The sequence below is a fragment of the Bos indicus genome, chromosome 10, assembly GCF_029378745.1.
Source record: "Bos indicus isolate NIAB-ARS_2022 breed Sahiwal x Tharparkar chromosome 10, NIAB-ARS_B.indTharparkar_mat_pri_1.0, whole genome shotgun sequence".
Classification (NCBI taxonomy): Eukaryota; Metazoa; Chordata; class Mammalia; order Artiodactyla; family Bovidae; genus Bos; species Bos indicus.
In genome coordinates this window covers 101,416,756-101,440,875 of record NC_091769.1, presented here as the reverse complement: position 1 = coordinate 101,440,875, position 24,120 = coordinate 101,416,756, and the positions used below count along the sequence as shown (strand labels likewise).

Below are 24,120 nucleotides of genomic sequence, written 5' to 3'. Positions count from 1 at the left end.
GCCCTCCTCACGCGTCTCACAGCCAGCTTATGCCTGGGACGTCTCTCAGCCCTCCTCATGCATCTCAGCGGCCAGCCTATGCCCGGGACGTCTCTCAGCCCTCCTCATGCGTCTCACAGCCAGCTTATGCCTGGGACGTCTCTCAACACTCCTCACGCGTCTCTCAGCCCTCCTCACGTGTCCCACAGCCAGCCTATGCCCGGGGTGTCTCACAGCCAGCCTATGCCCGGGGCGTCTCTCAAGCCTCCTCATGTGTCTCAGCAGCCAGCTTATGCCCGGGGCTTCTCTCACACAAGGCATCTGTTTCACTGCGACAACATCCTTGATCAGCTCGACCGTCAGGCCCTTGGGAGGCGAGGTCAGATACCCAGTCAGTGATGACTCGCTGAAGGACATGGCCATCTGCCCAGATGGGAAGAAGCCTGATGACGAGACGGCGGTGGTGTGTGGGTTCCTGAGTGTGTGCAGGAGGCCTGCCGTGAAGCGTGGGATCTGCACGTGGAAACATGACAAGGAACTGCTTACTCGAGAGCCCGCTGCCTCAGGAAGTCAGCTCCACAGCCCCCCTGCCGGAGGCCTCAATCTTGACCCTGGGGGCACAGTGTAGGATGGGGGAGTCCATCTTTCAATATTCTTGCCCGATGGTCTTTATACATGACTACATCCTTATTTTAGCTAGAATGGTGGTATACCTCTACAGTGGTGTGTTAGTTGCTCTGTTGTGTCCTACTCTTTGCAACCCCATGGACTGTGGCCCACCAGGCTCCTCTGTCTGGGCAAGAATGCTGGAGTGGGTTGCCACGCCCTCCTCCAGGGGATCTTCTCGACCCAGGGATCAAACTGGCATCTCTCATGTCTCCTGCATTGGCAGGCAGGTTCTTTACCATCTGAGCGAAGAGTCTAGTCTACAGTCATTCTGGGGATTCTAAACGATTATGGCCATTCTTTCTCTAATGTACACATAGAAGCAACATAGGAGGTAAAAATTAGTCGCTTAGAGGGGTTGAGAGCTTCTGGAAGTGCAGCATACTTCTTTCCTGTTTTCATTTTTGTGATGAGGGATCACGTCGGAACAGTTAGAAAGGACTGGAAGTTTGCAGATGCTGACAACAAAAGCCAATGAGTGACACAGAATTTACTCCACGACTTAAGCTATTACTGGAAGATAATTCTAGCCTGAGTTCAGAGCTATAGCCACTATGGTCACAGCACCTGAGTATTAGTTCCCTAGTGCTGAGGACTCACTACCTCCCGATGACACAGCTGAGCGATCCCAGGAGGGTCGGGGGGACGGAGCATTGGGGGCTGCTGGATCCGACGAGCTGGGGGGGCCTGTGGAAGTCGCCTCCTCGTCTGCAACCCCCTCTGTGACAGGGCTGCCCCAGGACAGCCTGTGAGACGGCTCTGTGAGAAATCCCCCGAGACTGAGAGAAGGCGCTCTCAGCCCACCTCAAGACGATGCCCTCACGTCGCGGGGCCTGGAGGGAAGTCTCAGGACCAGCTCACAGCACTCCCCTGGCTGAGTCTCCTGGTCCAGGCTGAGTGGAGTGCCAAGGGCCAGCATCACGGGTGTGCTTACCAGCAACTCAACTACAGTGAGTGGCAAGAAAAGAACAAGGACACTGAGAGAAAGACACGGCTTCCTGCGTGGTGCCCTCCTGGGGGCTTCCCAGTGACTGTGACAGCAGGTCCTCCGTGACCCTGGGACCCCGTCTCCAGCAGACGCTGTGAGCCCCCCTGCCTCCAGGCTGGTGCTCAGGCCAGTTCCTCCATAGCCTGCCTTTCCTGTTCCTCTCCACTGACCGAGAATCCTCAGGATCCTTCACTGCCCCTCCTCAAGACGTCCTGCTCCTAAAGGTGGTCTGCGGTCACCCCACCCCAGAACAAATCTCACACTTGGTTGACTCCTCCCTTTGCTGATATTGTAGTAACTTTCACATTCTGGTTCACAATCTTTATTTAAAGACTGTTATTAACTTTACCCAAAGCAAGATCTTCCATCACCTACTGGATATACTCCTTGAGAGCAGTGATCATACAGCACCCAAAGGAGTGATCGGGGAAACAAATTCACAGCTGTTTGACCTCCTGACCTTGGGCAGGTCACGGAGACTAAAGAAGAGAACCCGAGTGCACGCACGCCGAGTCACTTCAGTCATGTCTGACTCCGTGCGACCCATGGACTATAAGCCCACCAGGCGCCCCGTCCATGGGAGTCTCTAGGCAACAACGCTGGAGTGGGTTGCCGGGCCCTCCTCTAGGGACTCTTCCCAACCCAGGGATCAAACCGGCATCTCTTATGTCTCCTGTGTTGGCAGGTGCGTTCTTCACCACTAGCACCACCTGGGAAGCCCAGAGATGGGAGTACATACCCCCTCCCTCTCGCTCACGCCGGTCAGGCAGCCGAGTGGACTTACAAACGCTGACGGTAGAAAGAGGACGCCGAGCTCGTAGGAGCGGATCATCAGCTGGGTGCCGCTCTTCTCCAGCGCGCCCCAGGCGGCCTTGGACAGGTTGGCGCTGCGGGGACAAGAAAAGAGCGGGACTCAGTGAGGCGTCTCGGCGTGGGTCCAACGCCCCCAGCGGCGAGAGCAGCGGTCAGCGCCCAGAGCCCCATTCACATCCATTCAGCTTCCGGCACGGTCCTGCGTTTGGGGAAAAGTGTAAGTGAAGTGAAAGTGAAGTCATTCAGTTGTGTCCGACTCTTTGTGACCCCATGGACTGTAGCCTACCAAGCTCCTCCATCCATGGGGTTTTCCAGGAATGTAAATCCTGCTGTGTTCTTCAAGGTTTATCCAACTGCCCGAAAAGCTTCACTCTCATCTGCGTTTTCCCTTGAGGGAGGGCTATTAAAATAATTATCCTTCCTTAGAAAGATTCCCCGCTTCTTCCTATGAAAAACGCTTCCTGTTCACGCCCTAGCCAGGATGTGGGATGTTGTACATAAAAGCTGCACTTAAGAAAAAACTAAGTCAAGGATATGGAAATCAAAACCACAACGAGCAACCCATACCTGGCAATGCGTGGGTGCTAAGTCACTTCAGTCGTGTTCGGCTCAGTGTGGTCCCGCGGGCTGTAGCCCCGCCAGACTCCTCTGTCCGAGGGATTCTCCTGGCAAGAACTCTGGAGTGGGTTGCCACTTCCTTCTCCAGGGATCTTCCCGACCCAGGGACTGAACCTGTGTCTCTTATGTCTCCTGCATTTGCAGGAAGGTTCTTTACCACTAGCACCACCTGGGAAGCCCCCATTACACCTGGGAAGCTCTGTCAATGGCTATGGTCAAAAAGACTACAAATAACAAATTAACGCTGGTGAGGATGTGAGGAAAAGGGAACCGTGGTGCAGTGCTGGTGGGAATGTAAACTGACGCCGTCACTACGGACACAGTGTGGAGGCTCCTCAAAACACTAGAAACAGAACTGCCACAGGCCCAGCAATCCCAGCCCTGGGTTTATGTTCTAAGGAGAAAAACAAGCAGTGATTCGAAAAGATACATGTGCCCCGTGTTCACAGTAGCATTATTTATGATAGTCAAGATACTGAAGCAACCAAGCGCCCACTGCAGATGAACAGATAAAGACGTGGTGTGTTATGCAAATACACCGTGGAATGCTACTCAGTAGTGAAAAAGTGAAATTTTGTTGCCATGTGCACCAACATGGATGGACACAGAGAGTAGTATGCTTGTGAAGTCAGACACAGAAAAATACTGTATGTTACGACGTATGTAGGAATCTAAAAATAAGAAACAACTACACATGCTGAAACATAAACAGACTCACAGATACAGAGAACAAACCAGAGGGCATGGTGGGGAGGGAGGAGGCGGGGCAAGACTGGGGACGGGGCTGAAGACGCGCCCCCTGCCCGCACAGAGTGAACAGGCTGCAGGGAATCACGCATGGGCGTCGTAAAGAGTCCACCTGCCAATGCAGGAGACTCCAGTTTGACCCCTTGTCTGAGACGATCTCCTGGAGGAGGAAATGGCAACCCGCTCCAGTATTCTTGCCTGGAGAATCCCATGGACAAAGGAGCCTGGTGGAATCTTTCTAGACCTGGGGACGAACTCATGTCTCCTGCATTGGAAGGCAGATTCTTAACCATTGGACTACCAGGGAGGTCCTAGAGACATTATCTTATGAAAAACTATAGATCGAGTATAATCTATAAAAATACCTGAAAATAGTATGATGACTCAACTATACTTAAAAAAAAACTATGTCAGTATCACTTTATAGAGTAAGATGACACTGATAAACACATTCCCTTTCCTGCTAATTTTACTTTCAGTGAAAAGAAACCAGCATCCTGTTTTATGTAGATTAAGAGCTGTGGACACGGCTGGAATCGCGGTGGAAGGAAGGAGGCTGGGACCTGACCAGAGGGGAGGTGCCAAGGCAAGCAAGTCGCCAGGAGTGGAGATGAAAAGGCTCTGAAGCATCTTTGGAAACTCTCGCAGCAAGTAGGGCCAGAACCTCTCATCCAAAAATTGATTACTCGCAGGAAACATTTTTTCAATTAGGTTCACCCAAACTCTATTTCATTTTTAGAATGGAGAGAAAACCTCAGCTATTCAGACCCTTAAAGCCTGACTTCATTGGGTAACAGAATATTTAAAGATTCATTCGCTGGGGCATCAACTATTCTCCTGAACTTCGGGCCGGAACTACTGCTGTGGGAATCTGAGTCAAGGAGAGACAGGCAGCAGCAAGGTGAACAGAACCGTTTCTAGTCAGGGTGCTAAGGGAACAGACAGGAGAAGCACCGAGACCAGAGCTGAGGGAGCTCTTAACGCAAGTAAGCCACAGCGTCAAATCACAGAGGTGTATTTGCAGACCTCCCGCCCTCCTGAACGGACCAGGGGACTTGCTTTGATGCGCAGGAGCCATAGTCATGAGCATCACCATCTGTGATGTGTCACGAAAACGCAAAAGGAGAGGAAGCGGGAAGCTGACAATACAGTGATACTATGACTCTAGGAAAAAAATACGGCTCCTTAGAGGTCCAAGATGACAGCATGCTTTTATTTCTCTTGCTTGTTAGTAATGTGAAGTGACCTCCAGGGCAGAGACACAGGTTTTAATGGCAAAACCAACCAGTGTGAGGTGGAAGCCGTCTTCCTGTGAATTTTTTCCCAGCTTCCTAGATTATCACCGCCTGGTAACTCTCTCCATGTGGCAGCACAGCACCGCAGGTAAAAGGCACTTTCTGGAAGGCTAATTTCCACTCTTCCCTCACTAGTCTCATTTTCCTCAACATCCCAAGATCTGAGGGCTTATTCCAAGATAAACATCAACGGAGACCATGAGGACACCTCTTCAGATGGTCTCTTCCAGCCCTGCTTTGTACTTGGCTTCTAAGAGAATTCTAAGCACCTAGAACCTTAAAGTCTATCCTGAATAATGAGACTAAAAAGTCTCTTCCAGGCTGTCTAGGTGATAAACTTTTATTCCTTGAAACAGCATCCTTAATAATTCTTTACACTCCGAATACACTTTGGATCACTGGTACCCAGGACAGCCACAGCCAGGACACGGGGTGTACACGTGCAGACTCTGACCTGCCTGTGTATGGACGGTGAGGGTGGGTGCCTGCCAGTGTCTGGCAGAGGCACAGTGGCACCATAAGCCTCCTGATGACAAGCTCTTTTGTTCTTGAAACGCCAAAGCAGTCTTAGCTTCCAATCTTCTCCAGCCAGGACTCACGTCCACAGCCTGTCCTGGCTTTCCGCTGTGGCCACTGCAGCCCGCGAGCTCACTCTCCCATGTCTCCTCTGTCTCCTGCGGGCCTGAGCTGCGGCTTGTCCCCCAGGGCTGCGCTTTCTGGGTACTGTCTGTGCTTCATCACCAGAGAGGGCCGGGTTTGAACTGACTTTGCGTTCTTCGGGGGTATCAAACACTTGTACGTTGGAGAACTTCGGAGGGCGGGACTCTGGATGTGCTGTGTTGTACCGCCTTTCAGAAGTAAGCCACTAAGAAAGTCAGGTGGCTGGGTTGAATCACAGATATACAACTACAGATATGAAGGAACTACATATATAGTGGACTGACTATAAGTCATTGCTGAGCAAGTAATAAAAACAGGGGCTTCAGGGGGATAGATATGCACGTTAGTTAGGGTTCAATCAGAGAAGTAGAAGCACTTTGAAGGCTAAATTTACAGGGATTTGACACCAGAGCTCCAGGAGTCAGTAAAGTAGCCTGGGTAACGTTGCTGACTTTGCCCTGGTTTCACAGCCTGAAGTCTGTAGGGTGGGCAGGAGCCAACGAGGATGAACACACAGTGGAGGAGAACAAGCTGGAACCACAGCAACAAGCAGAAACCCCACCAACAAGCTATAGCCATGGCGTCTTCGGGGCAGCCCTGACCAGAAACGTGCAAGAGAAGGGACTCTGCACAACAGACCTGGCTCAGCCCAGGCAAGCGGACACGCTACGAAGCCTCCACCGGGCGGAAGGTTTTTCCCTGGAGCCCCCAGCTAAGCAGACTAACAGTCAGTTATTCAACGGGGCACTTTATGGAGCCCCGATCACTGCAGATGGTGACTGCAGCCATGAAATTAAAAGACGCTTACTCCTTGGAAGGCAAGTTATGACCAACCTAGATAGCGTATTAAAAAGCAGAGACATTACTTTGCCAACAGAGGTCCCTTTAGTCAAGGCTGTGGTTTTTCCAGTAGTCATGTATGGATGTGGGAGTTGGACTATAAAGAAAGCTGAGCACTGAAGAATTGATGCTTTTGAACTGTGGTGTTGGAGAAGACTCTTGAGAGTCCCTTGGACTGCAAGGAGATGCAACCAGTCCATCCTAAAGGAAACCAGTCCTGGGTGTTCATTGGAAAGACTGATGTTGAAACTGAAACTCCAATATTTTGGCCACCTGATGCGAAGAGCTGACTCATTGGAAAAGACCCTGATGCTGGGAAAGATTGAGGGCAGGAGGAGAAGGGGATGACAGAGGATGAGATGGCTGGATGGCATCACCGACTCAATGGACATGAGTTTGAGTAAACTCCGGGAGTTGGTGATGGACAGGGAGGCCTGGCATGCTGCGGTTAATGGGGTCGCAAAGAGTTGGACATGATTGAGAGATTGAACTGAACTGAACTGAATGACCAGGAGCTCAGCTGTGGTCTATTTTCTGCCAGGGCCTGCAGAGCATGGCTGTTAAGAGATCTGATCTCAGCCCACAATATGGGAATTCTGTCCCATGGCTTAAACCTTGAAGGCTAAATTTAAACTAATAACGTATAATGGACAAGTCCTAAAATAAAGCTCAGCAAAGCACAGGAAGGCCGTGGAAGGGACACGGAGAAGAAAGGAAGGCCAGTGTTGAGAAGAGTCACCACCTCCCACGCCGGCCTGAGCCCTGGAGCGGCTGATGGAGCTGAAGGTTCCGCTGGAAGGCGTGTGAACCCCAGAGGATGACTGCTGCTCTGGGAACTGTGTCCTCTGACACAACATCGCTTTTGTCACTGGCCCTTGACCTTTCATCGCTGGGCCTCTGCCCCAGCGCAGAGATGCCCAACAGACCGAGCTTTTAGCCACGCCTCCTGGAGGAGGGGTGGGCAGCAGATGCCACAAACAGACGGTGGACAGCTGGACAGCGACGCGAGAGGGGATGGGGACGCGAGAGGGGATGGGGACGGAGCAGCTGGGTGACGAGGGCGGGAAGGACGAGCTTGGGCTTGGGCTGCGGTCTCGTTGTCCCCAAGCCCCACAGCTGCCTGCCTGCCTCTCTCTCTCTCACACACACAATGATGCCGTGCTTCACATTCCACTTTGCATTTGCTGTAGATTTCCCTGTGCTGCACCTGAGCTCCGTTTCTCTGTATGTACTGAAAAACACTTTTTGCGAGGAATATGGAAAGATATTGTCACTGCAAAGGATGTGATTGTATCTAAGTATATGCAAAGATACAGTCTTTAATTCTGACAGATCCTCTCGCATTTCTAAACCTACGTTTAATTCTGTGAATCTTCTACTCGTAGATTACATCACCAGCCTTTTTTACTAATGTACAGTGTGCTCTAGTGTCCTGTTGCTGCTCTGTAACAAACGGCCACAAATGCACTGGCTTCAAACACCGCCAGTCCTCGACCTCACGCTCTGGAGACCAGCCGGGATGGGTCCTGCTGTGCTGAAACAAGGTGTCGGCAGCTTTCCTATCTTTGTCTCAAAACCTCTGCTGTCAGCCTTCTACGCAAGTAATACTCTTAACTGCCAGAGCCCATGGGCTTTCTGTACTCCTTATTCTTCTAGACCAGTGGTTCTCACTGGGGGTGACTTCGCTCTGAGGGGCATTTAGCAATGTCTGGGGCGTTCTCTAGAGGCCAGAAGCACTGCTGGACACGCAGCAGTGCACAGCGGCCCGGTCGTGGGGCGCCACCGCTGAGCGTCCGCTCCAGACCGCTCTGCTGCAGGGCGGCGTTCCTCCTCTGCCTCTGGCCTCTGAGGCCCCCTCTCCACGTGCCTACCCTGGTTCTCTCCCAGCTCTCGGACTCAGCCTCTCTCACGTTTGCTGCTCTTGCCACCCGGTTCTGTACCCTCAGGAGTTTGAGCAAACTTGAGGAGGTGGTGGAGGACAGGGAGGCCTGGCGTGCTGCAGTCCATGGGGTCGCAGAGTTGGACACGACTGAGCGACTGAACAACGACCGTGCCCTCTAAGCTGACACTCTGTCCTTGTGTCTCTCCTCTCGTCTCTTCCCTGGGAGTTTCCCACTCACCAACTGCAACTGTCATTTGAACAAAATGATGCTCAGATTCGGCCAGCTTGGACGGCTCACCAAATTTCCAAATGGGCATCTCCAGTCACAAGCTGGATTTCTCAATGGGGATACCGCATGGTCATCCCAAACCCGGCTTTCTAAAAATCAAAACTCATCAGCATGCCTTCCCTTCTGAAAATCAGCCTCCTTCTGAATTTGCTTCTGTCTAGTCTCAGGCAGGCTCAGAAGTCGCAGTCTTTTGGACTTGTTGGCTCACGTGGAAACTATATAGAGGCAGGTATCAAGTTTTTTTTTCTTTTTCTGCCCCTTATAACATCTTTTTTTTTTGGCTGCGTTGGGTTTTTGTTGCTGCAAGCAGGCTTTCTGCAGGTGTGGTGCACAAGCGTCTCACTGAGGGGGTTTCCCCTGTGGAACATGGCTCTAGAGCGTGCGGGCTTAGCCACCCCAAGGCATGTGGAATCTCCTTGGACCAGGATTCAAACTCATGTCCCGTGCATTGGCAGGAGGATTCCCAACCACTGGCCCACCAGGGAAGTCCATAACATCCTCTGTTTCCAAGAAGATCTGCCCAGTTCAGCCCTTCCCACTCCAGACCTCAGCTCCACATGAACTGCTCTGTCTCTGACTGTGTCTTCCCCCTGGGGCTCTCTAAGCGCCAGTGCAGCCTTTCTCCTTAAGCACATATCAAGGCTTAAGAACCTCCACAGTCTGACCAAATCTATGCCCTTCAATTTTATCTCGCATCATGCTCTTTCAGGATTCCTCTACTCTTGACTTAATTGATATACCGGCTGCCTCCACATCTTTGCAAACATCATTTCCTCCACCACGATGTCTCCCACCCTGCCCACTCGTGATGTGATGACGACCCTTTACTCCTCCACAGATTCCAGCTCTTTGAAGAAGCTGTTGATGGCTATTCTAGCCCACAGATGTCTGCTGGCTCTGAATCCTGCAGATGTTAGGCAGGCGAGAAACGTGTTATTAATTCAAGAAAAGAGCCTGACACGCAAAGGCTTAGAAGATACAATGTATCAAGACTTTTGTTCACTGCAGCTAAGAGAGTTAACCACAAAAATATAGAGGAAAGGTCTAACTGCTGACAATTAAGCAGGAGAGGCACAGTGGAGCAAAGGGCGAGAGCAGAACCTGAGTTCGCACACACTTCAATCCTACTGAGGGCCAATCCCACTCATCTTCAGGTTCTGCACCTACACAGTAGGGTAACACACCCGCCTCATAAAAGTGACCTGCAGGTACCTCCCTGCTGGGCCCGTGGCTAAGACTCCAGGGATCTCTCACAGGGATCAAACTAGATCCCACAATCTGCAACTAAAGACCCTGGCATGCTACAACTAGGACCCTGCACAGCCAAATAAATATTAAAAAAAAACAGTGTGTTAAATCCCAGGCACATACATGATGCTTAACAGATGCTACCTATTACCATCATGATACTTGGCTGAATTTATGGGAGGGTGACTGGTTCTTCTCTGGCGGGACTCACCAAGCACTGGCATTCTCCAGGAGGCAGGTCCATTCAGGTCTCCTAATCCTAGAAGGTTACAGTGGTCCATGGGTTCAAAAATTACTCATCAGATTGTTTCACCAATTTAGCAATCCCACCACAAGTGTCCAAGGCAGAGACAGAGGGACCTTCTATTTTATTTTGTAAAGAATGATTTGGGACTCCTGGATACAGATATATGTCCCCCAAATTTCACTACAGATATGAGAGTTACAGTGCCAGGAATTTAAAAGCATGGTTAAAATTAAAGCAGATGTCTTGTGAGGTTAATTACCACAAAGGACACGTCATATCTGTGTTTTGGGGGCTGATATCTGACTGACAGATACAATATATTAACAAAGAAAAGTCAGCAGGAAAAGAAAAATGAAAACGATTACGACCTTGCATTTCCACTGATTAGCAAAGTGAAGCATCAGAAGAGATCCTTGGGTGTGGGTTTTCGCAAGTAGTGCTCCTGACTGACTCTGGTCACCAAACAGACGAGGAGTCCACACGCAGCCCCACTCTGCTTCTCAGTCACAGTCACGGCCCGCTTCCTAATCTGCACTCGGAAGCCGGGCTCCCATTCCACGGCACAGGCCAGCCTAATGGCCAACCTGCACTGTAAAAGACCCCTCTCTCTTTGACCCCACAAATCAAATTAACAAGGGCTTTAGAAGCCATCAGCTTAGTATCCAGAACCCAAAATGGCAAAGAATACTGTGCTTTGGGATCAAAAGTTGCTTTTCAAATCTCAAGTCAAAATTGGTATTTAGAATATCATGTCAAAGAACTTCAGCATATACTTAATAGTAACCAATGAGCCAGAATTGCTATTTCATTTTTGACTGAAACGTTCCATTATTTTGGACCGTCTCCTGTGGTGGACGGGCAAAACAAGGACTTGAAAAGAGCAACAGATTCGTAAGATTTTTAAAAATAATTAATTAATTTTAATTGGAGAATAACTTATTTACAATATTGTGGTGGTTTTTGCCATACATCTACAAGAACCACCCACAGGTGCAGGTTTGAGTTCCGGTTTTGGCCAGCTGTTACCTTGGGCTTAACATCCTTTGGCATCAATTTCTTTGCCTGTAATATGGGTTTAGCACCATATGTTCACTTCACTGGGTTATAATGAGTGATGAAAACATCAACAATAAGGTGAATGTGCTTAGGAAATCGTAAAGCACGGCACGAAGGTAACATCTGGAAAGCATCAATACTTTTTTAAAAAAGGATTTATTTGTTTATTAAGCTGTGCCAGGCCTCAGTTGCAATATGTGGGATCTAGCTCCCTGACCAGGGATCGAACCCAGGCCCCCTGCATGGGAAGCATGGAGTCCCAGCCGCTGTACCACCAGAGACGTCCTGGAACGTATAGGTACTTTTAACAGATCTGTGAAATGGTGTTAGAAGGCTTTGGGAGGTTATTTATTGTAATATTAACTTTTTATTAAACATGAAGTGAAGCGAAAGTTGCCCAGTCGTGTCTGACTCTTTGCGACCCCATGGACTTCTCTAGGTCAGAACACTGGAGTGGGAAGACGTTCCCTTCTCCAGGGGGATCTTCCCAATCCAGGAATTGAACCCAGGTCTCCTGAATTGCAGGCAGATTCTTTACCAGCTGAGCCACCAGGGAAGCCCTTTTCCTAAATCCAGGGAGTCCTCTATTCAGATCAGGACAGTGGGGTCTGGGAGTGGTTTCTAGAACCCCGAGGGCTCCATGGACACAGCACGAAGTCCCCGACGCAGCCCAGTCCCTGACTCTCGACGTGGGGAAGCAGCTTAGAGAACGGAAGGAGCTGTCGAGAAGCAGAGGTGTGGCTGTGGGCAGTGGACCATGTGCGTGAAAGGTCTGATAAACAGCCCGTATCCGGTCAATTAACCTGAGGGCCCTCTGAAGGCCTTCTGAAGAGGAGCTCTCCCCTGAGCCCCCACGAGTCCGTGAGGGCAGGCCTCTGACCTCCGCTTCCCGGCCGGGGGCACGGCCTCTGCACTGAAGCGCGGAGCCCAGGAGTGGCTTCCATTAAGGTCTTCGCGACGCGTGGGCCGCCTCGCTGGGGCGAGCGACCGGCTCCGCAAGGCCTGCGGTGCCGGGAATTCTCCCGCACAGTTCTGTCCACAGCCCTGCGGGCGACCTAGTTCCTCCAGCTGCCCCGGCCTGCTCTCGCCAGCCCGCTCCTGTGTCCTCCAGGTCTTTCTGTAAGAAGGCCTTTACGTGAACGGCCCTCTGCTCTGCCCTTCTGCGGCCACCTTTGTCTGGAACTTTGCACCAGCTTCTTCTGCCCTCACGCTTTAGTTTCTCTTTTCTGTCCCATAAACCAATTCCAGAAAGAGTTGTGACTTGGAAGAAGGAGCTGTTCAAGCTCTGGTTCGACCATGTCCTCGAGGAGCAGCCTCGGCTCTGCGCCGTTTCTATGTTTATGAAATATCTGCTCTCCTTAGATCCAGAGCACAGGGTGGCATTACCATGAAAACAGTACATCAAAGCCTTGAACAACGATGGATGTTATCAGTAACATCAGTTCACAGGCCCTGAGCTCCGGCACCTGAAAAGCCTCCAGTCCTCTGACGTCACTCCAGGCCCCCCCACCCCCCGCGAGCCCAGCCCCGCCCACCGGCCTGCAGCCCCTGCACAGCGCCCCCTGCCTGCCCCTCCTGCAGCGCGCTCTGCCTCAGGTTTTCAAGTACATGGCTTCTTCCACCTGGTGTGTCCCCTCGATCTGTCACACACAAAACGGACCACGTCCCAAAGCGTGCTTATTTTACAAAGAAGTGATCTCTCTCTCCTCTGAGCCATCCCTTCCCCGGTTTTTGCCACCCTGGATACTGTCACCCTGCTTATTTAACTTCTATGCAGAGTACATCATGAGAAACGCTGGGCTGGAAGAAGCACAAGCTGGAATCAAGATTGCCCGGAGAAATATCAATCACCTCAGATATGCAGATGGCACCACCCTTATGGAAGAAAGTGAAGAGGAACTCAAAAGCCTCTTGATGAAAGTGAAAGAGGAGAGTGAAAAAGTTGGCTTAAAGCTCAACATTCAGAAAACGAAGATCATGGCATCCGGTCCCATCACTTCATGGGAAATAGATGGGGAAACAGTGGAAACAGTGTCAGACTTGATTTTTTTGGGCTCCAAAATCACTGCAGATGGTGACTGAAGCCATGAAATTAAAGGACGCTTACTCCTTGGAAGAAAAGTTATGACCAACCTAGATAGCATATTGAAAAGCAGAGACATTACTTTGCCAACAAAGGTCCGTCTAGTGAAGGCTATGGTTTTTCCAGTGGTCATGTATGGATGTGAGAGTTGGACTGTGAAGAAAGCTGAGCACCGAAGAATTGATGCTTTTGAACTGTGGTGTTGGAGAAGTCTCTTGAGAGTCCCTTGGACTGCAAGGAGATCCAACCAGTCCATTCTAAAGGAGATCAGCCCTGGGTGTTGTTTGGAAGGAATGATGCTAAAGCTGAAACTCCAGTCCTTTGGCCACCTCATGTGAAGAGTTGACTCATTGGAAAAGACTCTGATGCTGGGAGGGATTAGGGGCAGGAGGAGAAGGGGACGACAGAGGATGAGATGGCTGGATGGCATCACTGACTCGATGGACGTGAGTCTGAGTGAGCTCTGGGAGTTGGTGATGGACAGGGAGGCCTGGCCTGCTGCGATTCATGGGGTCACAAAGAGTCAGACACAACTGAGTGACTGAACTGAACTGAACTGATGCCCTTAACTGCCACAGAGTGAATCGTGAATTCCTACGAACACACACACACACACATACATACACACATGAATGTGTGCACATATCTAACTCTATCCTGATCAAGTGCTCGGCAGACTGGCAGACTGAGCAATCACTAACCCAAGCTCGGGACATGGGCAGGCCCGCAGGCCCACCTGGTACTGGGAACAGGGGCTGAGTGTGGATCTACAAAGGCAGTGCAGATGAGAGACTGGATGAGAAGGGACTTCACAGTGGGGCGACAGGAACATCCAGAAGACCCAGGCTCTGGGAGCATGGACCTCTACGCCATGTGGTTGGGTTTGGTGTGAAAAGAGTAGCTGGGCAGAAGCTGGAGAAGTCAGGCCCTCGCTCAGGTCCCGGATGTTGAGTAGTAAGTGGGAACTGATAACCAGGATGAAGAAGTGTTTCAAGAAAGCCCTGAAGGGACGCTGCAGTGGGCAAGACTCCAAGCTTCCACTGTAGAGGGCACAGGTTTGATCCCTGGTCAGGGAACTATTTAAGATTCCGAGTGTTGTCTCTGGTGCAGCCAAAAAAAAAAGAGCCCTGAAGATTTAAGCACTGGACCATGCCAAATCCTGGCACAGAAGGGATGGTCGGTGGATGGACTAGCAGAGGCAGGATGCACAAGGCGAGGGAAGATAGGCCTCAGGCCCCTCACAGCAGCCACAGTGTCGTCTGAGTGCACCAGCAGGGGCCACAACAGACAGCCATGGCAGAAACCGAAACCTCACTGCGGGAGGAGGGAGGCAAGGCTCTGGCAAAGCAATGGGAAGGAAGTCAGAGCATTCTGGGCTAAATGCCGGGAGAGAAGAGCTGGGGGGAGACACCTGCCTTAGCAGAGCGGGAGGCTGCTAACCAGGAGGAGGCAAGGTCTGGCACGGCGGTCTTCAGGGAACGAGGCTGCCACGAGCTTTTGAGTTGCATGTTCTCCCAAGCCTCAGCCAGCAGGGCCTCAACAGCTAGAACACGAGCTCCTTGCGGGCAGGGCCCACGCCCTGTCCAGCATCTGGCACCAGAGCCTAGCGCGGCGTCCGGCACAAAGGCACAGGCAGTCACACTGGACTCTCGGCGGAGTCCTACCTCTCTCGCCCTGCCCGCTGCGCCTCCTCGGGAATGTTAGTCAAGGCCTCTCTGCTTAGCTTTCCTAGCTCTAAAATGAGGATCTGAGCCCCTCGCTCCTCACTGGGAGGGTTCAGGGAGTGAGCACAGAGTCAGCACACGCGCACCTGCCGTCATCCGAGAGGCGTATTCTCTGGAGGCTGGTTCCTGCTGCAGGCCTCCCAGTCAGCGCCTCACCTCCAGCCACAGGCACCGCTCGTCACCAGCAGTGCTGGAGTTCGAGGGTCTAGAGACCCCAGGTTGGGGGTCCAAGCTTCCTCCCACCAGGGATAATGCGTTGAGAGACTTGCTCCCACGAGCATGGAAAGGGGCCTGCGCTGCCCTTGGTCTCCTCGCACCAGAGCACGAGAAAGCAAGGGGCCTGCGATGGCCTCTAACGCACAAAGAAGTCGCTTGCAGACGTTCGCACTCGAAACAGTCACTCGCAACAAAGTACATGAGGCATACCAACTAACACCAGGACCTTGGAGCCGCAGTGCCAGGGAACCAGATCCACTCCAGTGACGTCTAGGAATAATCTTTCTGTGACGTCCAATGTGATTTTTTTTTTAAAGCTCAAAGGAGGAAACAGACTATTAGATTCAGAATCAAAGGAACAGACATTAAAGAAGCACCTCACTACTGTGTGGAAAGGCAAAGGGGGCGAGTGCCCTTAACATTTCTTCAAAAAAGCCACAGCGGTTTTGTAGTCGAGCACTTGTCTTGTTTTCCCCTCAAGTGGCAGCACCAACATTTCTGCTCATCCTGTCGGTTGCTAGGCAACTGTGACAGCAATCCCGTTCTGCCCACCCACAATGCACAGCTTTCATAACTGTTCTCACTGGGGTTTGCCAAATACTCCTAGGCACTATCTTCTCAGCCAAGGCTGCTTCTTCAAGCTCATCTTCTTGCCTGCTTGGTCCTGTGGCAAAATTTAAACACTGTCTTTGTCATTATCTTCTGGTAATTTCCATAACAGGCTGCCCATCAAACATGGGATGATTTCACAGTAGCATCGAGAACTATAAATAGCTTTCCATAAAAGCAACCAGACAAAAGCCTGCCGATGTAACATTCTAATAACTTCAATCCAAAGTGCTAATTTTAAGTTTATTTGAACACATTCTTCTGGCTGAATATACTTGTGTTGCTTTTATAGAATAATTATGACTAGTCTTAAACTTAACCACACTGAGTTCAGAAAAGGCTTTATTTATCAAAAGTCTTTAGGTCACATATTACACATCCTTTTTTCATATAAACCAAACAGATAAAGTCTTGATAAGCTTTCCTGACTTCCTAGAGGTCTAATTAATATGACCTTAATAATAACACGTGGTTGTCAACAGCCAGTAAAAATTAAGCAGTTAACTCACACTTAACACCTCACACACTTTAATGGGTAACAGCCACATTTACTTCCTATCATTGTCCTCTGATCACTCCATAAGTCAGATAAAGGCCCAGATAAGAAATGATTTTTCCAAGATTTGAGTGGCAAGGCTAGTATGTGGCAATCCCAACTTAGGACATGGATCTTTGGACTCTGCTAAGTCACTTCAGTGGGGTCCGACTCTGTGTGACCCCATAGACGGCAGCCCACTAGGCTCCCCTGTCCCTGGGATTCTCCAGGCAAGAACACTGTGGAGTGGGGTGCCATTTCCTTCTCCACTTTGGACTCCACCTCGGGGCTATGTCCTCCATAGTATGATGGCTGACTGGATAATATCATCATCTGAGGTACTTGAATTTGAAAGGGTTGATGGGGTTAAAGCAAAGAAACCAGCAGTGGTGGTTTGAGGATGAGCAGGATGGCTGGGGAACGAGGAGAAGACAAATTCCCTCTGTACACCCCTGATCTGTGATATGTAGATATGATCTATTTGAACAGAAGTATTTTGTAAAGGTCTCTGATTCAAATATGCACTGGTCCCTACACATAACTGGGCTCAGTGTCAGATGCGTTAGATGCTGAGAATAAAGATAAGCAAGCCCCTGGCACAGGCTCTCAAGCAGCTCATAATAAACTGAGGCCAATAAACGCCCTCAAAACCAACAAGGAAGACGTACAAGGACCAGGCAGGAAGTGCTGTGTGTGCTCAGTCGTGCCTGACTCTTTGTGACCCCAGGGACTGTAGCCCACCAGGCGCCTGTACCCATGGGGTTTCCCAGGCAAGAACACTGGAGGAGGTTGCCATTTCCTCCTCTAGGGCATCTTCCTGACCCAGGGATTGAACCTGAGTCTCTTGAGTCTCCTGCACTGGCAGGTGGATTCTTTACCACTGCACCACCTGAGAAGCCTCACAAAAACACAAAGAAAAATAATGGCTCACGTCTGCTGAGCTAGAAGTGTCAAAGGGGACGATTTGAGAAAATCCTTAAAAATAAGCTTAAGAGTGCTGGACAGTACAGAAGGGAAAACACTCTTAAAACTTGAGAAGCTCAGAAAATGAGCGGCAGTTAGATGAAGAGGGACACCATCCATTCATTCACAATTTCCTGGGCCGCTGCAGACCAGGTACTGAACAGGCACTGTACTTATTGGTCTGAAAGAAACCACACGTATTTCACAAAATTACCAAGTGTCAGGAAGGGCATTCCAGTAGGAAAAATAGTATGGGACTTTCGAGCTCATTTTCTCTTAGAGCAGGACAAAAACGGATGGAGACAGGTCCATTCACAAAGAAACTTCATTAAAAGTGGTTTTAGGGGGGATTTTGGTGATGTGGCAACTATATAATACTAAAACATAACCTAGGCTCTATACATGCTTTCAGTCAGAACCCCAATCACAACACATCATGAAAGAGAGGGAAGGAAAAATCTGGTATTTGCGAATATAAAAGGATAAAGTAGAAGATGAAAAGTATATGAAAACTAGTGTTTTCTTTAAGATTTCAGTCCCTGATTTCAAGCCGATTTCCGCATTTGTGAAATGTCAGTTGGGTAAAACCAAGTCTCTGTGACCAGGAAGCCAACATCCTCTATTACGATAGGCTAGCGATGGTAATGACCAGCGATCACTATGCACACTCTACAGGAAATATGTGAAATGCGTTGCTAAAGTGATGACGTTTTTTTTCTTGGGGTGGGGGTGGGGTGGGAGTTGTATCTTGTAGGATTCTGCTTACCTCTTAGAAGACTTATAACCGTAATTTTTAGCAACTCTATACACCCATGAGTGTGGGTCTCCAAAGCTATCGTGCTGCATGGTTAGAACCTCCCTCCAATCAAGTTGCCTCCTTTGGCTCCAAATCATGCTAGGGCTGCACTTCTCAAACAGCTTCTCGGGGAGCCTGAGGGTCAGTCTTGTGAGTATGCTCAAGGAGACTTTCCCTTGACTATGGAAAACAAACCTCAATTTGCAAAACAGGAAGAAATTATTTCAAGTCAAGGCTGGAGAAGCAGACGGATGAACCCAGCAGAGTAATGACTGAGGCCAGAGAAGGCAAGAATTGGAAGACGGCCTCCAAGACTCAGCCTCGCCCCTGGTGTACACTTCCCGTTTATCCCTGCCCCTGGAGTGTGAGTCAAGTGTGAATGTAATGGGATTTCATTCCCATGGTCAGGTCACTAATCCCTGCACCTCTGAGTTAATCAGAAGATTTGGGATGATCCTGGGCCTGAACTAATCAAGTGAAGCCTGGAAGGACGGACTGGGCCTTTCCTGGGGACTGAGATGCTCCTGCTGATTTTGTTTTTTTCTGTTTCCCTCCTGTTGATTTTGAAGAAGCAGTGAGCTACGCTGTGAACTCCTCATGGAGAAGACCACGTGGAGCGCACCAGAAGCAGCACTCAGAGCTGAGAGTGGCCAACAGCTCACAGTCACCAAGAAAGCAGAAGCCTCAGTCCTGCAGCCACAGGCAACGGATTCCGCCAACAACCAGCCAGTGTAGAAGACGACCCTGAGCCTTAGAGGAGCGCGTAGCCTTGATCAACACTGTGATTCTGTGCAGAGGACCAGCCAACCCATGGCCAGACTCTTGCGCCACAGGAACTGCCAGATACTAAATCTGCAATTGCCTTCAACCACTTAGTCACAAGGTCCAGAACAGACACATGTCTGTTAAGAAATAATACTTACTAATGTGCCACAGAGGAAATTCTGGAGAGTGGCCAAAGGATGTGAGGGTGGCAGTGCTCTCATAAAATGTCTAGTTTCTCCAGGTGGCCATTTTACGGGCAGCACTTCTGTGGACGTGCAAACCTGGCTTATTAAAAGTCACATTATTAGAGTCAAATTCACACGGCTTATCGTCCATATTGCTTATTACTATTATACTTTTTTCTGAGAATATTGTTTTAATAAAAAGCACTTATTCATCCCAAGCATCAACATTAACAGGGAGTTTTAACAATAGATCAAAGTAGTAAAGTGTCAAGAAAAAAAAGTGAGGGGAGGAGTCAAATACATGCGGCTTTGGTGTTATTTATCTTTCGGGGAGGAATCAAATATATGCAGCTTTGGTGTATTTATCTTTCACGACAATCCAAGTCTTAAAACATAACATATCTGCCCCTTGTGGATGGACTGCTGGATTTGCTGGCATTATCCCTTCATTTGGACTAGAATCCATGGTTCTCTGTGCAACCCCGCCTCATCGCTCTAAAACAGGAAAATGCAGGAAAGGAAAGAACAGTAGCGCTCATAAATCAGCTGTTCACAAAGTTCTGAACTTATTCTCAAAGGTGACAGCATCACCAGCAGGAGAGACGGCCTAGGGGGTATTTAGAGAGGCATGGGCGTCTGCATTGCTTTCGCCATGACATGGTGGTCAGTACGTGGGGGCCGGGCTACTTAGCACCCTAGAAAGAACACAACAGTCCTGCACAAAGCGTCCTCTTGACCAAACCCCCAGGAACTGCTCTGCCCTCCTATCCCACTCATTCCAGCAGCACGCATTCTGTTTCTCAAACACAAACCAGAATATTCCCAACTGTGCCTCTCTCTGGGAACGCTCCTCCCGGCTCTCCATCCACATGGCTCCCTTCCTTCCTTCAGGTCTCTGCTTAAATGTCGCTGCGTCAGTCAGGACTCCCTGATCTTCCCATTTAAGGAGCAGACTCCCTTCCTGACACAGGGATGGCACACGCCTGGGTTCCTGGACGCTTGCGGACCCTCTCTGTGCTTCAGTTCTCCCATTAGTAAAGGGGACGGACACAGCTCACCTGCAGGACTGTTACCAGGATTATATGAGTGTGTGTGTGTGTGTAGACGCTGCTTTTTTAGAGGAATGCCCGAAACTCAGCATAAGCACTGGGCTCCCCAGGTGGTGCTAGTGGTAAAGAACCCACCCGCCAACGCAGGAGACATAAGAGACGTGGATTCGAGCTCTGGGTCGGGAAGATCCCCTCACGAAGGAAATGGTAACCCATTCCAAGATTCTTGCCTGAAGAATCCCATGGACAGAAGAGCCTGGTGGGCTACAGTTCACTGGGATCACAAAGAGGTGGACACGACTGAGGCGACTTAACACTAAGCACCACGTGTTAGCTCTGAACATCTAAAAACAACTGAAACCAACTTGGAAATTAAACTTTTACCTAACTCACTATACTTACTGGCAAACTTCTTTCTGTGAGCTCATCGGGTGACAAAAGTTGACCTAAAATAATGTGAGGCTACTTGTAACCATGCTACGGATATTAAACACATGTTATATGTACTCACATTAAGCTCCAAATACTGAACTATATCTCGTCTCAAGGATTTTGAATAAAGGACTGTGCACCTAAATTATTCTTCTACTTTACTTTTCTCTGTAGCAACCATCATCATTTGACATATACAAATAAACTTGCTTTCTATGCAATTCTCACTACCATAAAGTCAGGACTGTGTGCTTTTATGGCACTCCCTGAACCTGGAGAAGCGCCTGCCACATAGTAGCTGCTCAGTAAACACATGTGGAAATGGTTAAATTTTACGATGTCAAAAATACAACGCAGAACACTGCTTAAGTAGAAGAAGACTGTTTCTGGAGGCCGGTGACCAGTTGTTCCGTAACTCGGGAGGGAAGGCTTGGGAAGCCGGAGGCGAGATGTTGAGTCCTGGTCTGCTCCTCCCTCCCGGGCACCAGCCCTCGGCGCCACTCTCCCCGACCATCCACACAGAGGCTCAAGGTGTCAAGAGAGTTCCAAAACATACTACGCACACGCTGACCTTCTGACTCCAACATCGCCCACAGACAATTCCACTTAACCTTCCCACCACAAGAGGCCAATCTAATCCAGCTGACCATTCTCCCAGCAAAACCAGTTTTATTTCTTGACTTCTCTAGAAGGTGACCGCCTCACACCTCCCTACTGGCCACACCCCAAACCCAGGACCCGTCTTCGAAGCACCTCCCAGTCACTTACGTGCAAAGTCCAGGCAGTGCTTCACTGGCACAGCCTCCACCCTGGCCTTCTGGCGAGCTGATGCTTTTGAATGCTTAATTTCTCTGGGCACCTGTTTCCCCAGAAAAAAACCCATGGTGCTAGACAAGACCACTTTTACCCAATAACTGATATGTTTCTCTATTTGTTTTGACCCTATTTTGAGAAAAAGCATTCTAAGTTAAGAGGATTTTCACCAAAGTTGGAAGAACAGCCTTCAAATTCAACATTCCTGCAAAGTGGCATGATTCCAGTAAGAGCCTTGCTGAGTATAAAAAAGTAACACGATGGGTAGAGTCCTAGTGCCCAAACTGGTAGAGAATCTGTCAGATCTGATTGAAGGGAATGTCATGGCACTTTACGCCTCAACACAGGGCAAAATAACGAGCTTTGTAATAAAGCGGCCCTTGGGGTGTACGATGGCCCGGCTCTCAGCACCACTTCCGAGGGCGGTGTTTTAGAATCAGAAGCAGACAGATTATTTCACTTAGCCCTACTGACTGATGATCAGAGTATACAGGGAGCGAAGGTCACACACAGCATCAGGATGTGAGACAACCAGAATCAACAGCCAGGTCTTTCTCCCTCAACTTAGTCACTTGGTTTTAATATTTAACACCAGACAGTTCCTGAACACACAGGTGGCTGACACGGAAACATAGTCTTTGAATGTCCAGGCCCCTTTGGAGAGGATCAAGGATCCACGCGATGCCTGAATTTGTGTTCTTGTTGGTTGACTTTGTAGAAGACTGGGCAGCACTGTGCCTTGGTTTCTCATCACTTTCATTCTAGGAACACTGGTTGTAACCTAGCTTTTGCAAGGGTGTTTTATTTACAGTGAAATCAGGGGAGTAATGAACAATTTTGCACTCACAAAGCAGCTAGGGCTTGAGCTCCAAGCCCACAGAGGGGCCACAAGCCCTCTATACCTCTGCTCTCCTTGGTACTTCCTGCCCCAGACGATGACTTCTCCTCCTAGGGCATCTATAGGGCACACCTCATACCCAGGCACCCCTCCTCGTCAGAGGCAGAAGTTTTTCTTTTTAAAGGCACACATTGCCTTTAAAAGAAGGGCACCAGTGCCCCTGGCCGTCCTCCACGGCCTCGGGGGCGGAGCTGGAACACACGTGACCGCGGCCTCGCGTGCCCTGGGTCCTTCTGTCCCCAGCACTGGGCTCTGTCGTGTACCTCTCACAAGGACCCCAAAGACAGCCACCACTTTCCCAAGAGGTGGACACGACTTAGCGGCTAAACAACAAATCACAAAGACACAAACACACGTACACATTTAAGAGAAAACGAAGGACGGTTCACAGAACCACTTTTTGGAAGTGCACTCAGTCCTCTTAACAGGAGTTGCAAATACATTTTAACAATTTTTCCCATCAAGAATATAAGAACTCGTACCTTGTGACAAGGAACCAAGCAATCTGACTGAAGTCTGGAGAGGGTCTCAGGTATGTCTTAATATGTGGCATGGCGTTGCTGCGGCCTGACGTGTCAGCTGACCACTTGCTAGCGATGGAAAAGGCACAAATCACTAGTCAGAAAACACAAACAGGTCATCACAGTCCTAATATGAGAGAACTGCATGAACAGCAAAATCCTGACGTAAAAAACAGTGAGTGCATTGTTCTCTGTGATATGACCTGAGAAAACGTCCTAAATTCTGTTGAGCTAACGGGATAACACATGTTCATTTTAGAATGTAGGCACGTAGGAAATACCACCTACAAAAAGCACTGGACACTGCAGGCCCTTGGTCCCCGTGCCTTGTTAGGAACACGCGTGTGCATATGCACACATGCTCTCATGCGTCTAACTGCGTGTGAGCACACCTCGTCTCTTTAAAAGTAGGAACTGTGTTCCCGGAGCACACTGCTGAGTGGGAAAGGCCCACCAAGTGCTTGCTGAGTGAACAAAATGCAAACTGGAAAAGATACAAACAGGATGAATATCAAAATGGAAGGCCGAAAAGCAGGGGGATCATTCAGAAATATCCCAAATGCAGATACTCATGTGTCTAAGCTTGGTTTCTAAGTTTCCAACATTTTTGGGACTAAGGTTTCATGGGAAAAAAAGACATATACCATGACGTAGGAATCCTCCCTTATGAATACAAGAGGATGGTCCCTCAAGAGAACTGACTGAAAGAGTAAAATTGGGATTTGGCAGAGTCATTATTAGATTATGAAATTCACTTGTGGGGCTTCCCTGGTGGTCCAGGGAACAATCCACCTGCCAACGCAGGGGACACAGGTTTGATCCCTGCTGTGGGAAGACCCCACATGCCATGAGGCAACGGAGCCCGTGCGCCAAACCATCGCACCTTTGAGCCACAACCATTGAGCCCTCAAGCTGCAGCTACTGGTGCGCCCCAGAGTTGGGTTTCGCAACAAGGAGCCACCACAATGAGAAGCCCATGCACCGCAATTAGAGAATAGCCCCCCTCTCCGCAACGAGAGAGGAAGCCTGCTTGTGGCAACAGAGACCCAGGGCGGCCGATAAATAAATGAATAAAAGTTAAAAACAGAAAAACAAAATTTGCTTGTAAGAACACAGTACTCAAAGGAGCTCAATTTGAAGAAATGTCCTCTGCAAAATAAAATCAAACACCTCCAAAGAAAGCATTACAGAAAGGCTCCAGGA

General features: G+C 49.5%; 1 protein-coding gene across 7 annotated transcripts in view; it reads right to left on the bottom strand.

Annotated features, from left to right (window-relative positions):
* TDP1 (tyrosyl-DNA phosphodiesterase 1) overlaps positions 1-24,120 on the bottom strand; it is a 78,024-nt gene that overhangs the window by 19,948 nt on the left and 33,956 nt on the right. For 5 of the 7 annotated variants that reach the window (XM_019969373.2, XM_070798008.1, XM_070798007.1 and 2 more), the window contains 2 exons: positions 22,879-22,986; positions 2,418-2,520 (listed from right to left, as the gene is read on the bottom strand). In XM_019969373.2, the coding sequence (XP_019824932.2) occupies positions 2,418-2,520; positions 22,879-22,986 (211 nt within the window). Of the gene's footprint in view, positions 1-2,417; positions 2,521-19,177; positions 19,301-19,322; positions 19,700-22,878; positions 22,987-24,120 lie in introns of those variants that run through there. The other 2 variants (XR_011569054.1, XM_070798009.1) reach the window with 2 other exon arrangements.